The following is a 22,588-nucleotide window of genomic DNA, read 5'->3' as shown; positions in this document are numbered from 1 at the left end:
ACTGAGCGGGCGTGCCAAGACTTGTCGCGTCTAACGTAAAGGGCCGAGTGTCCCTGTTCTGACTTCTAGATCTGAAAGGGCGATAGTGCTGCAAACCTAAGGGCTGGATTGCAGTGTTGGTTCGTGGTTTTGCCTCTACGAGCGAGGACTTAATAATTTTCTAACCGTGTAGGAAAAGAAGTAGCAACGTAGAATGACTTTATTATGTCGTAATAATAAGGTCGGGGATACAAGAGAGATATGAATAACTTTATTATGTCGTAATAATAAAGTTGGGGTACAAGAGAGATAGAAACCCGAATTACTTGGTGAAGTAATTGAGTGAGGGTGAGAAAATAGAGATAGTTGCTTCGCTGGGAAGGCTTTGGTTTTAAGCGTTGAGCTTGATTAGTGTGGGAACCCTGTTTCCTTCTTGTCTTCTAGTATTTATAGACAATGTGCTCCACGGTTTTTGCATGAAAATGGACTTCCCGCCCTTTCTTCTCGTGATGACAAGTGTCCCATGTCTCTTCTCATCATGGGATCATGGGCGGTTGAGAAGAGTGAACATCAATTTACCCATGTGTGAATTCTTGGTCATGGGCGGTTAAAAGAATAATGGGCCATGACCTTCTCCTCCACTACCTATTTCCATGGGTAGTTGACAAATCATGGGCCATGTCATCCCTTTTTCCGTGGGTAATAAAACTCTCAGCCATTTGACTCGGTCAAATGGCTCTCACCAGGCAACAACTTCCTCATTTCTTTCCACCTTTCATGGGCCACTTGGGTAATGGGCCATTTAATTAAATTAAATGGCCTATTAACATTTTTAGCCCATATCAACACTTTGGGCCAGCCGAATTCTTTTACCAATTGGCCCAAAACCTCCAAACTCGAGCCCGAACCAAATTAAAAATAATTGGGCCCAGTCAACATGGGTTTGGCCCATTAATTTTAACCCAATTCATCTCTATTCTTTGGCCCAATTTAATTAAAAGATAATTATATAGCCTTCCAACGCTTGCCCAGGACTGGATGCCAAAAACGGATGTAAACAGGTTTACACTGAGTTTCCATTGAAGTCATTGCAACGAAAGACAGATCGGGATGAATCTCCACTTGGTCGGTGGAGCTTAGTCAGTACGATATTGACTATCAGCGGCACACCGCAATCAAAGGACAGGTATTGGCGGACTTTATAGTAGAATTCTCACTTGCAGTGGCTCCTCAGCCTCATCTGAGGAAGGAGCAGGCACCTGGGCCTCCGGCCAAGAAGGGTAAGGCACCTGTAAGGGGATGAAAACAATTGGTACTTCGGATCAACTGGATCGCAACGGCTTATTCGTGCCTCTTCACTGGAACCCTAACTCGTCGTCTGAACCCTAATCTGCAAAATAGACAGGGGGTGAGTGCACCTCTGCCTCTCGTGGCAAAGGCCCTCCGATGCCTTTGTTAGTATCACGTACTAGCAATCAAACCCTAATTATCAGTAGGAAAGCAAGAATGCAAAGTATTGCGTACCTTTCACCTCTAGGTTTACCTCATATTTATAGATTTATGGATGCTTGCTGTCTAAGCATTCCTGTTGCCCTAGAGTTCCCAACTCGTATAGGAAACCCAGGATATCAAGGATTCTTGTTTCCTTTATTAGTTTACTAGGAAAAGAGTCCTCTTTGGATTCTTTTTCCATAATGAGCTGAACATCCCATACTCGTTGGGTACTTTTCTCAGATCCTATATTCTTGGGATCTCATCTCTTAACGGAATACCACTATTTCCGGATCCTTCCAGAGTGTTCTTTTTATTCCAACATCTGATTGGATTTCTTTATCTGTTCGGCATTCTCATCGCTGAACAGACTGTCTGGACCAATCACTTCACTTGTAACTGGTCCTTAAGCTCGTACAACCTTCCTGGACCATTGACTTCTCATGTCACTGGTCCATATTGCCGAACATTTGTTTAGGACGATGACTGTCCTGTCTATATTCAAACTATGGTCCCACGTACCATTTATTCGGATATTGATTGCATTGCCTTAAACCCGTGATCACTCGTATCACAAGCTTGGTTCTTTACATCATCTGTTCGGCTGTATCATAACCGAACAGTCGGCTTGGACCATCTACTTCACATGTAACTGGTTCAATGCAATCAGAATGTCTCTAACTGCTGAACAGTCTATTTGTAGCCATGACTTCTCATATCATTGGTCCATATCGCTGTTCAGCGAATTGCCCGGCAGTAAGTTCTGTCGTACTTACCAATCCCTCCTGAATATCACGTGTTCGGCAACTAGATGTATGTTCTCGGGAATACCTCCCTACAGCACCAGCCAAACAAGATCCCTTGGAATGGAAATTGTTCGTTGACGGTTCTGCATGTAATATTGGTTCAAGGATTAAAGTTATGCTTTTTCCTCCTCAAGGAGCAATGATGGAATTGTTTGTTCGGTTGTGTTTCAGTGCATCGAACAATGTGGCGGAGTATGAGGCACTTTTAGCGGGCTTAAAAAGTGCAAAGACCCTGAAAGTGAGGAAGATAAGGGTGTACTGTGATTCACAGCTTGTGGTGAATCAATTGTCCGGAGAATACGAAGCTCGGAGTGAAAAGATGACAACATACGTGGAGGCTGCCAAGGACCTGCTTGATACTTTCGAGAAAGTCTTTAGTGGGCAGAATGTCCATGTAGACTCATTAGCTTGGTTGGGCGCAGCTGTACCAACCGAGTTTAAGAGAAAAGTAACAGTAGATTATCTTGCTGAGTCTAGTATTGGAAGAAGTGTGAAATTGATCTTAGACGTGAACCAAACACCAAGTTGGATGGATCCAATTGCGGAGTTCTTACGAGATGGGATACTCCCCACTGACAAAAGGGAGGCTCATAAGATAAAAACAAAGTTTGCACGATTTTGGCTGTCCCTTGAAGGAAAGCTGTATAGAAAGTCCTTCATAGGATCATACTTACTTTGTGTGTATCTCGAGATGGTGCAGAAGTTTCTCCAAGAGATTCATGAGGGAACATGTGGGAGTCATGGCAATCAGCCAAGGTTATTGGTGGCTGCACATGTAAGAGGATACAAAGGTTTATGTGAAAATCTGTGAGAAGTCTCAGAAATTCTCACCAATGATCCGAACACCAGCTGAAGATCTGGTGCCACTTACAAGCCCTTGGCCATTTGCACAATGGGGGATGGAAATCATGGGTCCACTCCACAAGGCAACTGGAAATCAGAACTTTCTATTGGTAGCAACAGATTATTTAACGAAGTGGATTGAGGCAGAGCCGTTGGCCAAAATCACAGAACCTATAATAGAAAGGTTCATCTGGAAGAGTATTATTACGCGATTTGGGGTCCCTTATTCATTGATTATGGATAATGGGACACAATTTCAGAAGAAATTCAAAGCTTTATGTTCCTAGTACGGGATAAGGAACTACTACTCCACTCCAGCTTACCCTCAAAGTAATGGGCAGACAGAGGCATCCAACATGACCATACTTAATAGGATCAAGAAAAGGTTGGATAAAGCAAATGGGAAGTGACCCGACGAGTTACCACTGGTCCTATGGGCGCACCAAACAACGCCTAAGAGGTCTACAGGAGAGACCCTCTATTCGTTGGCATGTGGGACATCCACTAGAGGTTGGTTTGCCGACCACAGAACTACTTTGGTTGAAAGTGGAGGCAATAACAGAGCCCTAGAGATCGAATTGGATCTTGCCGAGGAACAGAGAGAGAGGATTCTGCTACATTTGGCCTCTTATCAGGAGCAGCTAATGAAAAGCTACAATAAGCATATTCACCCACGAGAATTTGGTGTTGGAGACTTTGTGCTATGAAAGGTGTTCGGCAATACCAATGTGGCAAACGAGGGCAAGTTAGGGGCCAATTGGGAAGACTCACATCGAGTGACTGAAATTGTGGGCATAGGGGCTTATCGGTTGGCAGGCCTGGACAGAAACCCAGTGCCAAGGCCCTAGAATGTCCACAATTTGAGAAAGTTCTTTGTTTAAAATACTTTGGTTTATTTTTCATTCTGCTTTAGGATGCATGCTGTGATTATGTGGGAATGTGAAAAATTCCCTTGTTTTTTTTTTAATCTATTTTTGTAGTTGCAAGGGGTACGCGTAACGCCCCCTTGAGTTTCGGATTATGAATAAAATTCTGCTTTTAGAGAACATTTCATTTTAGTAATGAAATTTGAATACGAAGCCAGACTCTTATTTTTTTTCTTCTCCCTTCGTATTGGGGAGCATTGAATGGGTACGTACGAATTACGAGTTACGAGTTACGAAATTTTTTCCCGTACGAGAATACTTGGGGTGCATACGAGGACATGTAGAATTATCTAAGTATGAGAAACTTGAGAATTGTCCAAGAATGAACAATCTTGGGGTGCATATGAGAACATGCAAATTATCCAAGTACGAATACTTGAGCATTTTTTCATAAAGTACGAGTAAACTTAGTGGGCATTTATCCAAGTATGAAAAACTTGGAAAGGCAATGGGTACGTTTACCCTAATGCATATGTGAATATGCAAATAATTGACCAAGTATGAAAAACTTGGAAGTGCATACGAAAACATGCATAATTAGCTAAATATGTAAACAATTGGGCTTTAAAGTATGAAAAACTTTAGGCATGAGAGTAGAAAATATCTAAGTACAATTAAATTTAGAAATTCAACCTGTAAGGTTGGAGCAACGAAGACCACGAAAGGCCAAGCAAACAAAATCCAGAGTTGTGCCACGAATGGCCGAATACCTATGTTAGCAAATATTTAGAAATATACCAAAATCCACACAGGGCGAGATCTATGGCCACGCAGGGCTTGCAAAATGTCTTTGGAAACAAAAAGAGATATTTTCTTGGGGAGATGGTATCATACTTACTCGTCAATTGTTAGGCCTTAGACAGGCAAAGGAGTAGCTTAAGTAGATGTGTCTTCCACAGCAGTGCTCCCATCAGTTAGACCACCATTGGCTTCCTTCTGGCCAGGGTTGGTCGTTTCGTCATTTTGATTGGTATCCGCGCTGTGCTGCTCGAGGATGCGGCGGAACTTGATGATGTTCAGGCCGAGCCCGTTGAAACTCTTAACCCCGATGACTAGTTCGATGACTACTATACCCCATCGTTTGCAAATGGTGACCCGACATTTGTTGACATATCAACTTCTGTCAGGACTCCAACAAGCTTTGCCAATCCCCCCACTCCAAGAACCAAAGTGAACACTCCGGCGATGAATGTCGTGCCGGAAAGGCCAAAGAAGAAGGCAAAGGTGGACGCAAAAGAGGCGTCCATTCATAACGCATTTGGGGATTTCATGGCACAAAGCATTACGATTTTTCTTAAGATTGCTGATTCGATCGGATATGAGGACCGACTCTCTGCCAAAAAAGAAAGGGTGTTTGCCGAGCTTGAAAAGCTTGACCTTCAATTGATTGATATGTTTTCTGCACAAGCCATTATTATGTCGGCAGAAGAAAACGTGGACACGTTTTATGGCATACCAGAAAACTATAGACAAGCTTGGGTGGAGGCCGTATTAGCGGGGCAAATCAAATTGAAGACCACATATGGATGTTTTCAAACTTATGCGTACAACGTTGAATATGGCGGAGGATGTGATTCCTCATTTTTGTAATTAACTACATAGTACTTATGACCTATTTTGTGGAGTATCGAGCTACTGTTTTTGTAATGATTCACCGTACAACTTTAAACTTCTCATCATGTATATTTCGTACTTGTTAGGGCAACGATGATGATCGTAGTAGTTTCAACTTTTTTTGGGCAACGATGATGATCGTAGTACTTTGAAATTTTTTTGGGCAACGATGATGATGACAGGGGATTAGGCCCTCTTTATGGCTATGTAATGATGCACTTTACTCCTTTAAATATGTTTGGGCAACTATGATGATCCAATTTAAATCGGGCAATGATGCACTTTACTACTTTAAACTTGGTTGGGCAACTATGATGATCCAATTTGAGTTGAGCAATGATGATGCATTTTATTGATTGATTTGGTTTGTACTTTCGAGGGTTCTAATGTAGTCATCAGGTGGTACATTATGTAAGTTTGCCTGCTCCCACGCTGTGTACTGAGCCTCAACGGGATCCACCTCCATTGTACGCTTAATGAGATTGTGGAGGAGGATACAGGCTGTGACGATGCGACATTGAGTCCTAATGGGGTAGAAAGAATAAGATCTCAAAATTCCCCATCTCATCTTCAGCACTCCAAAGCATCTCTCCACAACATTTTGTGCTTTGGAGTGCTTCATGTTGAAGAACTCCTCCCGGCTCTGGGGCATGTGTCTTTGCCTCCAAATATTTATGTGGTATCGTTGACCCCTGTAAGGTGCTAATATTCCTGGCCCATTAGTGTATCCGGCATCAACGAGGTAGTAATGACCTACAAATGATATTAGTTGTATTACATGAGTATGTTTACATATATGGGGAGGGATGTTCACTAATGGAAAGGTTTTCAAGTCACATACCGTGTGGAATTTTCAACCCGTGAGGCCTTATCAAGGCATTCTCGAGCACTCTTGAGTCTGTGGCCAAGCCTTCCCAACCAGACAATGCGTATACAAATTGTAGGTTACGACTACAAGCGCCTAACACATTTGTCGCGTAGTCACCCTTCCTTGACCTATAGCGTGCCTTGTGTTCGGTTGGAGGAAGGACAGGTATGAAAGTACCGTCTAAAGCCCCTAGACAATTCTACGAGAGACAAGAGAATTTTTATTATCATAGTTCATTTATAATCAATAAGTGCATTACTATAGCTTAACATATAACATTTATGTACCTCAAACCACTTCCACCTAGCATCTGGTTCATTGGCAAGAATAGGCTGAGGATGATACCACAAGACATTGTGAAGGCGCAATACCGCGATCAAAATTGAGTTGAAATGCCTACTAATTGTTTCTCCCGATCTCCAAAATTGTAAAATGGTACGCCTATTCTTCGTATGGTGCGCGAGGATCCACAAAAATATCACAACCTTCTCTACAACAGTGACATTCCTAGACGGCTCTAGTCCATTTTGAGTAAGTAAATGGCACAACGTCATGAATGTATGCCTATTTACCCTCAATTGGTTGTGGCAAGTAGTGTCACTCTGGCGTACCAACCGATTAAAAGCGTCTATTTGATGTTGGTAATAATTAGGATTTGCACGAAGATGAGGCTTTTGTCGAAGCCTTTGTCGATGTCTTTCGGCAATCAAGTCCGTAATTAACAAATAAAGTTGAAGAATGGTATTCACTACCCTCATCATACATAACACTACTAACAATGTCTTACGGTTTGCCTTCTTTCTTCGTTCACGTTTCGTTAGTCTTGCCATCTGTTTGATAATGAAATTAAAACAAAATTAAAGAGTGTTGGACCCATGATGGCCTACTTATGTTCTTCTAGTACATAATAACATGTTTACAACTAGTAAGATGTTTACAAGTGTTGGTTTTGTTTCTAGCATGTTGTCTTTATGTCATAATATCATATTGACAATTTGTAGGTCAATTTAATATTAGAATCCCCAGATACTAAAAAATTTACAACCTGTATATTACAATATTCTCCATCTTAAATTTAGAAAACATGAACCATTGATTTCGCTGAATTTAGCACAATTACCCAATAAATTATGTGTATGCACAATCATGCATCGAAACATACTCTAGGATATTGGAACTGTTTTTTGTGTTCATCTAAACTGACACACCCACCAAGTAAATCAAAAAGAGGTTCTTCCCTTTTTTTCCCCTATGTACTACATAGTCTAGACCTATATCTATTTTAGCTATTCGCTGAAACCAACTTAACAGATTCAATCCTATCACCAAATCTATGTGATTGTGTAGTGTCAGAGTGTGAATCCCCCAATCCACTTTATGTGTTCATAACATTTTTCTGTTACCTTTAGCCATCCAAAATTGCTGTGATTACTTAATCAATTGATTAGGTCATAGGAGTTGTCAAATAAGAGGGTATGGCTACCTATTTTTCCTTAACATGAGCCATTTGCCTACAAAGACCCTTCAAAGTTCAAATTCATAGAAACACCTTTATAAAGTGCTACTATTAATGAAATACTATATTTGGTTCACATTAGCTCTTTGTGTCTACAACCATGGAGAAGTTTTCATGATCCAAAGTAACCCACAATAAACTCTAAAAGCGAGATTCAATAACGCTTTACATTATAGGAAATCAACAAAAAAAGGTCTCAAACCCACATGCACCTGCGCTTTAATTCAGTAGAATATGTAGGACTTAGGCACTAAACAGAACAAACCCAAGAAAATATACCCACAAAGCACATTGTCCTCTGTTTTCTGATCGATATGTATATATGTATCTGTTTATATAATGATGATGATTTGCAGGTGTGTGGATTGAGTGAGCTAATGGAAAGGCAATGGGTTTTGATGTGTGGGTGGACTGGAGTTGTTGTGCACTTGTTCTTGGTCGGAGAGAGTTCTTTAAAGGGTACCCCATTAAACATCAAATTGAATACCAGTACACAACAAACCCCAACTACCCAGAAACATACATAAGCACTGTAAACCCACAAGCATGTTAAAAATATTACGGCAACTCAGATCAGAAAATGCGACAAATAGAGCAACTCAGATCGCTTGTTCTTCATTTAAAAACTTATTCAACTCCTGGTACGGAATTGCAGAATTAACAAGGCAACTCATATTGCAAAATCATGGAGTATTCAGTTCAAATCACAGTTGGAAATGAAGAGAATGAGAAAAAAACCCAACCAATTTCGAGATTTTACTGCAACTCAGATCGCAACCCCAACTGTACAGCATATTAGGGCAAAATCAACAACAAAAAATTTGGAGTACAGAACGCAAAATCAGATCGCAACTTCCAATCGTTGGTGGAAACTCAGATCGCAACTCATGTAGTAGTAGTCTGTTCGAATTGTTGGTGGAAACCCCAACTTCCAACATCAAAAACCCCCAAATCGATCACAAACCCTACCGTACAGTACATGAAAATGGAGTACAGAACCATACCTCAGCCCGTGAGGAGGAAGGCGAGGGAGAGTTCAAACCGTCGGAGTACGACGGTGGAGTCGCCAGAGTAGATCGGTGACCTCCTTTCTTCTCTCTCTCTCTCTCTCTCTCTCTCTCTCTCTCTCTTTCTTCTCTTCGTTGTTCTGGTTTTCAAAAAAGAAAACAAATCATCTGAGAAACAAATACGATCGACAAGGGGGATTTGGAAGGGTAAAAACGTCCCAAAAATCCCCGAATTTGCCAACGACGGGGTCAAACCCGTTCTTCACAGGGGATTTGAAGCCGCTACAGTATTCTACTCCGGCTTCCCAAAATTTGAACCAAACACCGGATTTGAGTGAGACCTGGAGTCCAAATCCGGCCGGCTCACAAATCGCCCTTCTTCTCCGCCATCCAAACAGGCCGTAAAGGTACACCAACGACCAAACATAACATCAACTAAGAGGTTCTATTTACGAATTTTTGTGGCTTATTTTGTTTTTGAGTGTGTACAGTACACCCTTTACAAATTTTATGGCTCATTTTATGAATTTTTTAGGATGGAGATATGAATTTTGTGGTGGTTTATTTTATGAAATTTTGCAGTTACTTTAACGAAATTATGTGGTGTTGCATGTCTATGAATTTTTATGGTGTTATTTATGAATTTAGCAATAAAAAAGATGGCACATAATTAAAAAAGACGGCTCAATGTGATGAATTTTATAGTGTTATTTACGATTTTTTTGTGGCCCAATATATATAAAGATTTTTTAGGCTTCAATTATGTGATTTTGTGGGGGAGGGGTAGCGCCCCCCCCCTCGGCCCCCCCCCCCCCCCCCCCCCTCTCAGTCCATCTACTATTTCCATTGCCGTACAAATTCCAGGTCTTCTTCACCTATCTCGGTACCATGTCCACAATTGCTATTCCCATGGTCATGAACGACAAGTCTAGTGTCCTCAAATGGTTTTTAATCCCCTCCCGCTTGTGTTCCAGTTTGCAAATCTTGCATGTCAGACAGTATGGAGGAGAACGGTCTGAAGATGGTGATGGGTAGCAGCAGACAATGATTTTTTTTGGGGTGGCGGCGACTGAAAGTTTGTCTTGCGACGACGGCAGTAGCAGATGGTTAGGGTTAGGGTTAGGGTTAGGTTTTAGGTTTTGTGTTTTCAGTTTTTGGGTTCTATTTTAGAATCTTTCTGTGTTTCCTCCTAGTTGGGTCTCCCCCAGTTCAGATTTTCCTACCTCAGATTCTGATCTCCCGAAATCGGGGACCTAATAATGTTTCTGCAGGTTTTGATGGGGTTTCGTTCTGTGGTTCCTGGGATCCATTTGTTGCTTGCTTCCTATGTCCATCGTGGCTGCGAAGGTTTGTCGGCCATCCTCTATGTCGGCTTGTTTTCGTCTAGGAGGTTGCTGCTGTGAGGTTCTGGATTTATACGTTTGTAATCTGGATCTTCTGTCATTGTTTCTTGTTGAGATAGTCTTTGGTTGTATGCGTTTTCATATGAATGAAATTAAATCTCCTACCATTTGAAAAAAGAAGAAGAATTGATTTTGTGGTGATTTGAGATTTTTGCGACTCAAAATATAAAATGGCCTACCATACACCAATTATGCACTTCTGTTTGAATCGCAGGTGGCATGTGATAATTTCTCGTTAGGGAGAGACACCTTAAATCAAATCACATTGGAACATGGATATGATGCCATATAGAAATTACAAAGCTAGGCCTTGGTAATTGAGTAGTACTTAATTATATTCCACGAAATCAATGAAAGGTCCTAAATTAAGAGAGGACAGTTCTAAGGCCTAATTTTGCTTTGTCCTTATTCAATTTTTTTATTTGTTAATTTTGCGTTAAATTTTTGTGAATTGTTGGTGTATCTCAACAAGAGGAATCGAAAGACTAAGAAGTTATGACTTTTAACCCTTTTTTAATAAAATATTCAAGATTTAGACTTTTACTCAAATTGATATATTCCGTTTTGTTTTGTTTGTTTTTTCTTTGAATTGGACTGTAAGTTTGAATGAAAAAATAAAAATAAAAAAACATTGTATACTATCATTGGAGAAACCATTCCTTTAAATAGAATCTTAACCGCGCACAACATATTGAAAATCATTCCACATATGTATAGAAGAAGGATACAAAATACAATAGTTGACCAAATTATTTTATTTATTTCTTACTGTAAAATCTTCTATCTTTGAGGTGTGTGAATGGGACTGGGGGGCGCTGCTGTCCCGGCCGAGGGGGCTCCGCTCGGGTCTCGTTCCAACGATAAAAAACGTTCACTTTGTAGAGCTAGTCGAGTTGAACAAGTAAGTAAAAAGTTAGCTCGATCAGATATCATTAAGTGCCTCATTGAAACCTTTTCTTCTTGAAAAGAATGGATCCGAAACACTGAATCAAATCTAATAGAACCCATTATTGAAAAGTTATATGTGTTCCGATCAGAAACTTAAAGATATCCGATCAAACTGATTTTTTGCTTATATAATCAACTCGACGAGCTCTACGAAGTGAACGTTTCCGATCGTTGGAGCGAGATCGGAGCGGGACCCCCTCGGCCAGGACAGCACGCTGCTGTCCCTCGAAGGGACAGCAGCCCCCCAGGTCCGTGTGAATGTCAGTTTGGAATGGATGCCTTTTTAAACGATTTCTTTTGCACAAAAAGGTAAAAAAATGTGTCCAGTTAGTATTTATTAATTAGCATACAAATATAATGTGAGAACCCATTCCCCCAAGTTGTTGTCCCACGTCGGGAAACAAGTGCAGATAGAAATGGTTTATAAGATAACGCTGACTAGTTACCGTATAACTCAAGATTAACGTTTTGAGCCGTGTGATTAGGCGAATAATTAGCAGATCAGCTGGTGCGAATCGTTACAGTAGATATTAGAGCACAATTCTAGTCTACATGATGGGAGGCAGCTTCTTGAATCTGCTATGAATACATTGATGGGCTAAATCTGGTATGAGCACATTGATGTGTTGTACAGATTGAAGTGTCACTCTATTACCACAAGGAGAAAGTTGTTGGGCCAATGCAACGAGGACGTCACATCATAAGGTGGGGGGAATTGTAAAAACCCAATCCCCCAAGTTGTTGTCCCACATCGGGAAACAAGTGAAGATAGAAATGGTTTACAAAGATAATGCTGACCAACTACTGTAAAAATCCGAAATTAACCTTTTGAGTTACGTGATTAGCATGCCAGTTGAGAACCTATAGGTTAGCATGCTGAGTTTTTGACAATTGAAGCTGTACCACAAAAATTGCATAGTTCATTTTTTTATGGTCATTCCTGTACCCCAAAAAAAGTTGATGATTACTGTAACAAAAAATATTAATAACAATTAAAAAATAAATTGTTTACTCTTACACAAAAAAAATATGGACACACTCTTGATTGCGAAACTATTTTAATCTAACACTACTAAATTGAAATTTTTATATAACAGAAACTAACATATTCTTACAGCAGGGTGGCATTGGTACTTGATCGAAAATGTGAGGGCTTAACAAGTGAAATTAGAAGTGGAAGGGGCAAAGTAACACTAAAGTGCAAAGTGTAGTTTTATTTGTGGGTCCCACACTCTTCGGGTGAATGTGAGTGTGTTTGTCATTGTAGAAGAATTTGCTTACGACTCCAACCAAACTCTATGTTGTAAATCCGATTTGTACTGTGATAATAAGAACAGCAGTCGCTCTTGCTCCTTTGGACGTACCCAATTTTGAAAAACAACGTATATTTTTATGTTGATTTCTTTATTATTTTATACTCGTAATTCGTGCGTGTGTGTATGACAATCCTAACACAACTTTTTGTACTTTTTGAAAAAATTTGGAGGGCCAATAGTTATTTTTAGAGATTTTGGTCTCCAAAATGGAAATGAAGGTCTCTAGATTCAAAAGTAAATCTGGAAACCAAATATCTAAAAATGACGTCGGGTCCTTTCAAAATTATCCATAAAATACAAAAAAAAAAAGAAATAAAAAATTAAATTACAAAATCTTCTCTCGAAATAGAGATTTAGAGCATATTTTCATTGCCATATGCAGAATCTGCTATTTGTATATTCCTCACCCACTTAATTTGTGTTACTCCATCCGTCCATTTTTAAGTGTCTTATTTTGTAATTTCAATTTATTAAAAAGACATCATCATTATGCCTTTTACATCAATTTTTTTCTACACTTTTTCTAATTACTCATCATCATTACACTTTTTATTTACTAACTTTTCAAAATAAAATATACTTTTAAGGACAAAATAGACAATGTACCAATTTTTACCCACTAACTTTACAAAATAAACATTTATTAAGAAACAGCTTAAAATAAAATACTAAACTCCAAATAAGGGATGGAGGGAGTAATTGCCGACAACGAGAAGTGATCATATTTCGTAGTTGTGGTAAATTGGATTAAAAAAAAACAAGTGTCTTTGAGACCACTACTGTATACTCTCGTCGGTGGTCTTTTTTATCTAAACCAAAACAATTACAGATATCTTATCTAGCTACAGTTGGTAGTTTTTATAGAAAAAGAACAGCTGTGCTACGTTCGCCCCTCCATTTTCACCCCTCTTTTCCACCGTGCTATGTGAGGCTCGCTTTGGAGCTCACAAAAATAGTAAAACAAAAAAAAAATACTCATAGATTTTAAAATATTCTTTTTATGGGCCTTGTAAAAAATCAACTTAATCGCTTATCGGTAGGTATGTTTTCTGAATTTGTAGAGCGAAACTACATAACTGCTCAATTTTGCCTCTACGAATTCTAAAAACATAACTACTGCTATGCGACTGATCTAATTTTTTACAGAACCCAATAAAAAAATATTTTAAAATTTATGAATATTTTCTTATATTTTTTGGGACCCACTCAACTCCGAGCCCCACATGGAGGGGTGGAAATGGAGAGGGCCACAAGGTTCTTTGATTTTTTTAAATTCGTGTATTTGGATTAGTTTACTTGCACTTCGAATATTTCAGTGCTTGTTATCCCCTACACGATATTGAAAACGCTGTAGTGCACTAGTCGCAATACACCATTCTATCCATTGTTGAAATAAACAGCAGAATTAATCACCCACACTACACGTATAGTGCGGCGTGTCCTACAGCACTCCGACCTCTACATTGACACGGAAAGATAAAACGTTTTACCAGAAAGTCTAAGCTTCTCGACCAAAAATCCCGACCGAAAATTCCGACGCTCCGCCGGGCACATTTCGGCCACCGGACGGCCTATCCGAGCCGTCCAAAAATTCTTAAAAAAAAATCCTGGTGGGCTCACGCGGGAATAAATAGCATCCGACTTGTGTAGATGGCCGATCCAAACAATCCATTTTTGTGTTTTGATCGGCCAAAAATGGAGTGTTTGGATCAGCCAAAAATGGAGTGCTTGGATCGGCCATTTAGACATGTCGGATGCCATTTATTCTCACGTTGACCCACTCGTTTTTTTTTAAAAAAAATTTTGGACGGCTCGGATCAGCCGTCTGGTGGCCGGAGTGCGCCCGGAGGGGCGTCGGGATTCCAATCGGGAATCCTCCCGTCGGGAACTGTAGCACCACTCAAACAAAACCGCCAACGAGAAAGAAGAAAACAGCAAGTCTACACTTCCCGATTGGAATCCCGACGCCCCGCTGGGAATGCTCCGGCCACCGGACGGCTGATCCGAGCCATCTAAAAATTCTATAAAAAAAAATCGAGTGGGCCATCGCGAGAATAAACGGTATCCGATATGCGTAAGTGGCCGATCCAAGCACTCCATTTTTGTGTTTGGATCGGCCAAAAATGAAGTGTTTGGATCAACCAAAAATGGAGTGCTTGGATCGGCCATTTACACACGTCAGATGCCGTTTATTCTCGCGTGGGCCCACTCAGCTTTTTTTTTATAAAATTTTTGGACGGCTCGAATCAGCCGTCCGATGGCCGGAGCGTGCCCGGCGGGGCGTCGGGATTCCGATTGGAATTTCCCGATCGGGAACTGTAGACTTTCTGAAGAAGAAAAGCATGACCGGCTGAAAATAAATATATAAAATATTTTTTTTTTGACAGCTGACGCGACCGGATGAAGTTGGTATGAGCTATTCTGCGTAACAAAATCCACCACGTCAACCGAATTACAGTAACTGGAGTATAAGCCTTTGTAACATATTCCACCACGTCAACCGAATTAATTACACCTCTCTCTCTCTCTCTCTCCTCGGGAAATCTCGCACTACAAGATGTATAGAACGTATATTATAGCTATCTGTGTTTTTAAAGGTTTAAATTTAAATAAGGCTTTTTCAAAATAGAGTTTGAAACTTGTTTTCTTTGCTATTTGAAAAGAATTTTTCAAAAAATTTCTCTTAAATTTCTTTTACTTTTAACATTTCTTTCTCTATCTCTCTCCAATTATTATCCTTATTATTTTTCAAAATTTTTTTCAAAACACAAACCAAACACAACTCACTAAAAACACTCACAAACAGCCGAAAGGATACTACAAGACAAACCCCCCTCTCTTAACTCACCTCCCATCACAACATCCCCGTGTTAAAAAGTTTGTTAATACAACCCAACCAACCCAAGCATTTTACGTCTATATATATTCATGCACTAAATATGCTTTACAATACCCAAGAGAACCCTTCATTTTCCTAAATAGGAGAGAGAGAGAGAGAGAGAGAGAGAGAGAGAGAGGGGAAAAAGGAGTGATGGAGGTGGAGAGAGTCCAAGCCGTAGCTACACTGTCCAAATTTATGGACACGATCCCGGCCGAGTACGTCCGGTCGGAGAATGAGCAACCCGCGATCACCACCGTGCGGGGGAAGGTGCTGGAGGTGCCGGTCATCGACCTCCTCGGCGGCGACACCGAGGACGAGGGAGTGGCGGCGGTGGCCGCGGCGGGCGGGGAGTGGGGGTTGTTCCAGGTGGTGAACCACGGGATACCGAACGAGGTGATACGGAACCTACAGAGATCCGGGAGGGAGTTCTTCGAGCTGCCGCAGGCGGAGAAGGAGGTGTACGCCAGGCCCGTGGATGCCAAGAGCGTGGAAGGGTACGGGACTAAGTTGCAGAAGGAAGTGGAAGGGAAGAAAGGGTGGGTTGACCATTTGTTTCACAAGGTTTGGCCTCCCTCTGCCATTAACTACAAGTTTTGGCCCAACAACCCTCCTTCTTACAGGTACGTACCGATGCATTCTTCCATCTTTTGCATACAACACCACGTGACAGTTCGCGCTCTCTCTCTCTCTCTGGCGATAAAACACCATGTGGCAGTGCTCTCTCTTCGCCCATGACTGGAGCCAGAGCACCGCGTGGAGCACCCCATAAATATTTATTGTTAATTTAAGGATCTGCGACTACGTTTGTCTGTGTAAACAGACTTTTTGTTTTGACTTTACAGTGTCGAGACGTGGAGGTGTGTATAAAATCTTAACGCAAACTGGTTATTTAATTTGTAACTATTCCAAAAAAGTACTACTCTTTTGTCACCCTTTGCCAGTTTAAAATTAAAATTTCAATGTACTTCTTCCGTTTTAATTTGTTATGCCTATTTTGATTTTTATGTCATTTAAAAAAAAGTTATAATTATAACTTTTGGTCAATTTTACCGTTTTGCTCCTTTGTAAACTTAAGAATTTTTTTGTCAATTTTCTTGGCATTTCTTTAATTTTCTCAACTTTCTGTTCAAATTAAATTCAACAGATAGTCTACACACACAGCAGATCTGTGCACAGAGTGTGCACAGATTTAGTTGTAGGACTCACCACGGGTTTCACACAAATCATCCGAGTCATTCATTAAACGTAAAATATTTTTCAAGGGTCTTAGTTAAAAATAAGTTTAATCCGATATCTATAGGTATTTGATCAAACTATATAACTTTTCATTATCCGAAAATCGGAATGAAAAATTAGATAATTGGATGAAGTACTTATAGGTATTGGATTGAGTTTATTTTTTACGGGAACTCTTGAAAAAATATTTTACATTTAATAAATTGCTCATATGATATGTGTGGGACCCATAGTAGGGCCCACAATGAAATCTGTGCATGGATTTGCTGTGTGTGTAGCAGGACTCTAAATTCAAAATTTGAAATTGGAAGGGAGAAATAAGGGGTAATATGGTTGTTCAAAAATGAAAAGTTTTGAAATAAGCGCAACATTTTGGAACATTTCAAAAAAAAATAGAGGCACAATAACGTGGAACGAAAAGCGGAATAAAAATAATTAGTCGGATTGTCAATTTTTGGAAAGGTTTTTTTGGGTGCAAGCAGAGAATGGGACATGAAGTGCCAAAAGCGTGTCTGCGCCGTCCAAACGTTTTTGTAGATAGCGAGGATCCGAGAAGGAAAGATAGAGATAGAATGTTTGGATCTTGGCCGTTCACAACAAGTTTTGACGGCTTAGATGCGCCACCGAATATTCCATGTCCACTACTCTATTTACACCCAAAAACATTTCCAATGTTTTGAGAGAAAATTTTCAATTTCGGGTGGGCACGGATCACGTGATGCCGAGCATGCACCTTGACCGTCTAAATGTGTTTTGGACGGTCCAAATCTGTTTGGTGCTTGAGGGAGTGTTTTGGTTGCGATCGAGGGTGCAGGATAAAGAAAGTGTAGTAAATAATTCATTGATGAGTTCTTGGTTGATAATCTAATACCTAAAGCTGTCTGGGTGATTCCCCGTCCAGAAGTTTCCCCTCTAGAAAACATAATGGGTTCGCAATAAATTTTGTATTCGAACATAATGAGTCTGACAACACTTGACAGACTTGTGGAGGATACATAAACATTAAAGTTACCTCTTTTGCAAATAACTTAAATTTTCAGATGAGTTGATGATGATTATTATTTTTTTTTTGCTAAATAGAATTTCTCTAGCGATAAAAAAATAAAAAAATGATACTCTGCACATGATAATTTTTCTTGCACTACAAAATGTAAAATTAACAGAAAAAAATATTTTGGGTTCTAGTATCCTTTAATAGTACTGTAAAAGGAATACATTTAAAGTAATCAGTTCCAATCTATGAAATGATCGTAGCTTTTTAAAAAATTGAAATTTACAACCACATATTTGTGCACACAAATATTGTATACACACTCACAATGTGTGTGAGCTTTATACTACTCATGAGTTGTCAACATGGTAAGGGCGAATTTGCGCTTGCAACATAGCAGGACTCGATATCCCTTGGAGAGAAACCATGATATAAGTGAGGGGCCAAGGCGGTAGGTTGTTGTATTAGTGTCCCCCGATAGATTGTGCAGTCGGGTTCAATAGTGACCTGACTGCAGGGTTGGTCCTCGGTTGTAAAAAAAAAAGTGTGTGAGCCCTACATACGCTATGTGTAGATTGCTCACATCTCGTGAGTGTGTGAATATGTTCATATGTGTATAAATGGTTATGGTTGTAGTCTTCAACAATTTTAACCAATCATGATGGATGGTCGTTTTCATTCACTTGTTATTCAACTTTAAAAAAAAGTAGTAAGGATTGGACTCGTCGGAGCCTTCAAGTAGGTTGAAAGCGCGTTTGAAATAATATTTTACGTTTTAGATTCTGCTTGTCATGATTTAAGCGATAATTCTCTAAAAGTTTACGAAAATTTTGGCTTATTAGGCCTATTTTTGTTATTGAAAGTTGAGTAATTGTGGTAAAGTGGGTAAATCTAAAAATAGTTCCCTAGCTAAAATCATGAAGATTACATCACGAGCATTTCGTAGGGTGGTTGGGGGTGAGAAAAAATTTGTCAAATCGCGAATTCAGTCCAAACTAATCCAAACCGAATGATTTGGTTTGGTTTTTTAGTAGGATGGTTTGGTTCAGGTTTAAGAAAATTAGAAACCGCATTAAATGGATTGGTCCGTGGATTTACGTTAATGGTTTCGGTTTGAAACCGATCCAAACCGTATAATTATATATCTCATTTAATTTAAATACACCAAGTATACACGATAGTTTTATATAACCAACTAATTTTTTTAATTATTAATAATCTATTCAATCTACCATCCTATTCAGTATTCATTTATTGCCTATATTATTTAGCATAAACTTCTAATATCACAACTCATTTCTATAATTAAAATTTCCATTTTACGAGTTGTATTTCGCCTACGTTTATTATTATTATTTTTTGATTACGGACTTTTCCTAGTTTTGCTTGTTGTAATCCAGTGACTTTATAAAAAAAAACCTTATTCATATAATTTTGGTACACCAAAAGTACATGGTATATAAATATATAATGTTTTATTCAGTGAATAGTGGTTCCATAGTTCAATTAATTTCTAATTTTTCTTATATTTCTATAAATGAAAACCAATTCCAGTTTTCTCCGCAATTTTAAGTATTTTAACCAATTCTATAAAAGGCGTGTAGTGTCTTAGTGGAAGAAAAAATCATACTAATAGCTCCCCGTCGGTTGTTGGGTTTGTTCGTTTCTAGGTCTGACGCGATGATTACATGCCGAAAATTAATTACATCAACGGGATATTGTCAAAGTTTTGGTCGAACTTTCTTTGTTAGTAAGTAGCCGTCCAGGTTAAATGAACCGTATTAATTCCATGGACCCCGAAATTGTTCCTAAAGGTAAAATTTAAATGATTGATGAATCTAATTTTGTGAATTATTATCTTGCAATCTAGTATAATTTTTCAAGTGAATTTGAAAACATCGTTTAATGGAGCTCATTAAGATTTATAAAACCAGATCCATAGAGTATATAAATAGTATTATCAATTAAAAATTATAATTAATTTTTTATTCAATGAGAACAGGACAACGGACAAAAAAAGGGGATAAAATTTCACTTTTCACTAGGTTTTTATTTTTATGATCCGCTCATGTTTCAATAGGTCCTTCTCAAAAAATTTCTCCCACCCGTTGGTCCCCTGCCGCATTTAAAACCCACTCACTCAGTCGTCACATTCTCTCTCTCTCTCTCTCTCTCTCTCTCTCTTTCTCTCTCTCTCTGATTTTATAGTATGTATTCTACTGTTTGGATTTGGTTGGTCTGGCATTGGAAGATGCCTAGAAAATATCCTTTGCCTCATTTCGTAGGATAACTTAATTCACCATTAAAGCAGCATTGACCAAACACTCCCCTCTCTCTGATCTCTCTCTCTCCGAACATGGGAAGAGTAGGGTTAAAATTTTTGTTGTACATATTTGGTTTTTAAAAATATATATACTTAACACTATCAATTGTGAAATTACATGTTTAATTGTTAATTTGACACTATTAATTGTTAATTTAGGTAGAAATTACATTGTTGCTCGTAAAATTACATTGTTAATTGCGAATTGAAAATTGGTTATTGTTCCTTTAGACTATTAATTGTTAATTTAGACTGCGAATTGTGCATTTAGACTGTGTAGTTATAAATTTTAATACTGTTAATTGTTAAATGAACTATTAATTAGAAATTTAGTTTAGATCTCTACGATTAGATTTCATAAATATAATTTTTATAAAAATTATGTGTACAAAAAAAGTTATATTCTAGATTATAAGATTTTTAACCTTTAAAATATAAAGGGTGAGACAGAGAGGGAGAGGGAGAGAGAGAGAGAGAGGTAGGTGCGAGTGGGCGCGTGGGGGCAGAGCCAGAGAGATGAAAAGTGCATGTGCGTGCACAATAAGACTTCGTGAAAAAATACTTGTGCGCTTTAGTGATGCGCAAAGATTTAATGGAGTTAGGCCCCGTTCTGCTTTCTCCAAAAATCTTTTTTTTTTTAAAAAAATACAATTTCAAACTCAAATATAACGAAAATAAAAAATAATTTTTCAATTTTTTTGTACCGTTTAAAAGATCTCAATTAATAAGATCTATCAAATAAGATCCATATTGATAAGAAAATTATTTACGTAAATACATTATTTTTGACCTTGAAATTTACCTTCTTTTTCAAAAATCCACTTTTTGAAAAAGTGGAACAACCTCTTATAATCCACTCAAATAGGAATGGCCGGGAAGAATCTTAGGTCTCGTTTCAGAACACCTTCTTAAAAAATAAGTATTTATTTCACATTTTCAGACTAAAAAATAATATAAATGAAAAATAAATTTTTAATTTTTTTTACACCGTATAAAAGGTCACAATAAGATCTGTCAAATAAGATTTATATTGATCGAAAAATTATTTGTGTAAACACATAATTTTTGAGTTTGAAATCGTCTTCTTAAAAAATAAATACTTATTTCCCTTTCGGAAATGAGGCCTTATCTTATATCTTTTAGTTGGGTTGGCTGCCAACCCACCATTCAATCCATATAGTCCCACCGGCAGTTTCGTCGGAATTAAACTCTCATCGTCGGTATACTACATTTTCTTTACTAAAACCAAAAGAAATTCCACAATTATGTTTAAAAATATTGGGTATAAATGTAGCACGATGGTTTTGATAATATAGGGAAGCTAATGAGGCGTACATCGAGAAGTTGCGGCCAGTGGCGGATAAATTGTTCAAATGGTTATCAATAGGGATAGGGCTGGAAGGGCATGAGATGAAGGCCGCAGTGGGTGGCGATGAAATTATATACATGATGAAGATCAACTATTACCCACCATGCCCCCGCCCCGACCTTGCCCTAGGAGTGGTGGCCCACACCGACATGTCCACCCTTACAATTCTTGTGCCCAATGAAGTCGCGGGACTCCAAGTCTTCAAGGATGACCGTTGGTATGATGTCAAGTATATCCCTAATGCTCTTATTGTCCATATCGGAGACCAAATCGAGGTATGTCTTTTCACATTTTGTTTGTACCAAATTGAACTCATCATGAAATAACCCAATTTTCTGTTAGTATTTTTAAGGAAGAGAGAAAATTCAATGATTAAGGAAAAAAACCAATGATTAAAGGTTTAAGTTCCTTGTTATATTAAGTGGTGAAAAGTATTCTTATAATCAAGACGTTGACAATTTCTTTTTTTTTTTTCCTGTAGATACTAAGCAATGGAAAGTACAAGGCTGTACTGCACAGATCAACCGTAAACAAGGAGACAACGAGGATGTCGTGGCCAGTGTTCTTAGAACCACCACCGGAGCTTGAACTTGGGCCGATTCCAAAGCTCATCGACGACGAAAATCCACCCAAGTACAAGACCAAGAAATACAACGACTATGTTTACTGTAAGCTGAACAAGCTTCCTCAGTGAACTCTCTCCCTTGACTTTTGCATTAGTGCCGTCTTGTTTGTGTTAGAACTGATGGTGTTTTGGCCCAAACTTCTTGCTGTTGTGGTACTTAGAATAAGAGCAGTTTTGCAGTTTGTCAAATGTACTTTTTAGTTTGAGAAATGAAGCGATGTGTGGATTTGTTTTGTTTATGTGTTAGTATATTTTTACGATTAGATCATATCTGGTCTAAAAAAATACTAACGTATGGAGTAAATTCTTAGTTTTCGAGGTGGTGTGAGCCGTGCGCAAATTGAACAATATCGACGTGTTTTATTGTTTTTAAAATTAATTTATACAGAGTTGTTTATTTGTCCCACGCCGAATTTCTATTCTCGATTGTGTTTTTTTTTACATGG

General features: G+C 38.8%; 2 protein-coding genes across 2 annotated transcripts; one reads left to right on the top strand and one right to left on the bottom strand.

Annotated features, from left to right (window-relative positions):
- Nucleotides 1-6,008: 6,008 nt before the first annotated feature.
- On the bottom strand, nucleotides 6,009-7,081 carry LOC131306999 (uncharacterized). Its single transcript, XM_058333429.1, has 3 exons — nucleotides 6,815-7,081; nucleotides 6,501-6,726; nucleotides 6,009-6,412 (listed from the first exon to the last, which is right to left on the bottom strand). Exons 1-3 carry the CDS (start codon nucleotides 7,079-7,081, stop codon nucleotides 6,009-6,011), a joined length of 897 nt encoding a protein of 298 aa, XP_058189412.1.
- An 8,567-nt stretch (nucleotides 7,082-15,648) lies between these two features.
- Nucleotides 15,649-22,375, top strand: LOC131307531 (flavonol synthase/flavanone 3-hydroxylase-like). Its single transcript, XM_058334081.1, has 3 exons — nucleotides 15,649-16,218; nucleotides 21,465-21,792; nucleotides 21,999-22,375. Exons 1-3 carry the CDS (start codon nucleotides 15,749-15,751, stop codon nucleotides 22,209-22,211), a joined length of 1,011 nt encoding a protein of 336 aa, XP_058190064.1. The 5' UTR covers nucleotides 15,649-15,748; the 3' UTR covers nucleotides 22,212-22,375.
- The last annotated feature ends 213 nt before the right edge of the window (nucleotides 22,376-22,588 follow it).

This window comes from Rhododendron vialii, chromosome 11a, assembly GCF_030253575.1.
Source record: "Rhododendron vialii isolate Sample 1 chromosome 11a, ASM3025357v1".
NCBI classification, from domain to species: domain Eukaryota; kingdom Viridiplantae; phylum Streptophyta; class Magnoliopsida; order Ericales; family Ericaceae; genus Rhododendron; species Rhododendron vialii.
Note: the sequence above shows the minus strand (reverse complement) of the source record. Positions and strands in the feature narration are given on the sequence as shown.

Coding starts and splice junctions, on each gene's coding strand:
- LOC131306999 (XM_058333429.1), bottom strand. CDS start 7,081: ATGACGTTGTGCCATTTACTTACTCAAAATGGACTAGAGCCGTCTAGG. Junction 6,727..6,814: donor CTAGGTGGAAGTGGTTTGAG/GTACATAAATGT, acceptor TGTCTCTCGTAG/AATTGTCTAGGGGCTTTAGA. Junction 6,413..6,500: donor CGGGTTGAAAATTCCACACG/GTATGTGACTTG, acceptor TATCATTTGTAG/GTCATTACTACCTCGTTGAT.
- LOC131307531 (XM_058334081.1), top strand. CDS start 15,749: ATGGAGGTGGAGAGAGTCCAAGCCGTAGCTACACTGTCCAAATTTATG. Junction 16,219..21,464: donor AACAACCCTCCTTCTTACAG/GTACGTACCGAT, acceptor TTGATAATATAG/GGAAGCTAATGAGGCGTACA. Junction 21,793..21,998: donor ATATCGGAGACCAAATCGAG/GTATGTCTTTTC, acceptor TTTTTCCTGTAG/ATACTAAGCAATGGAAAGTA.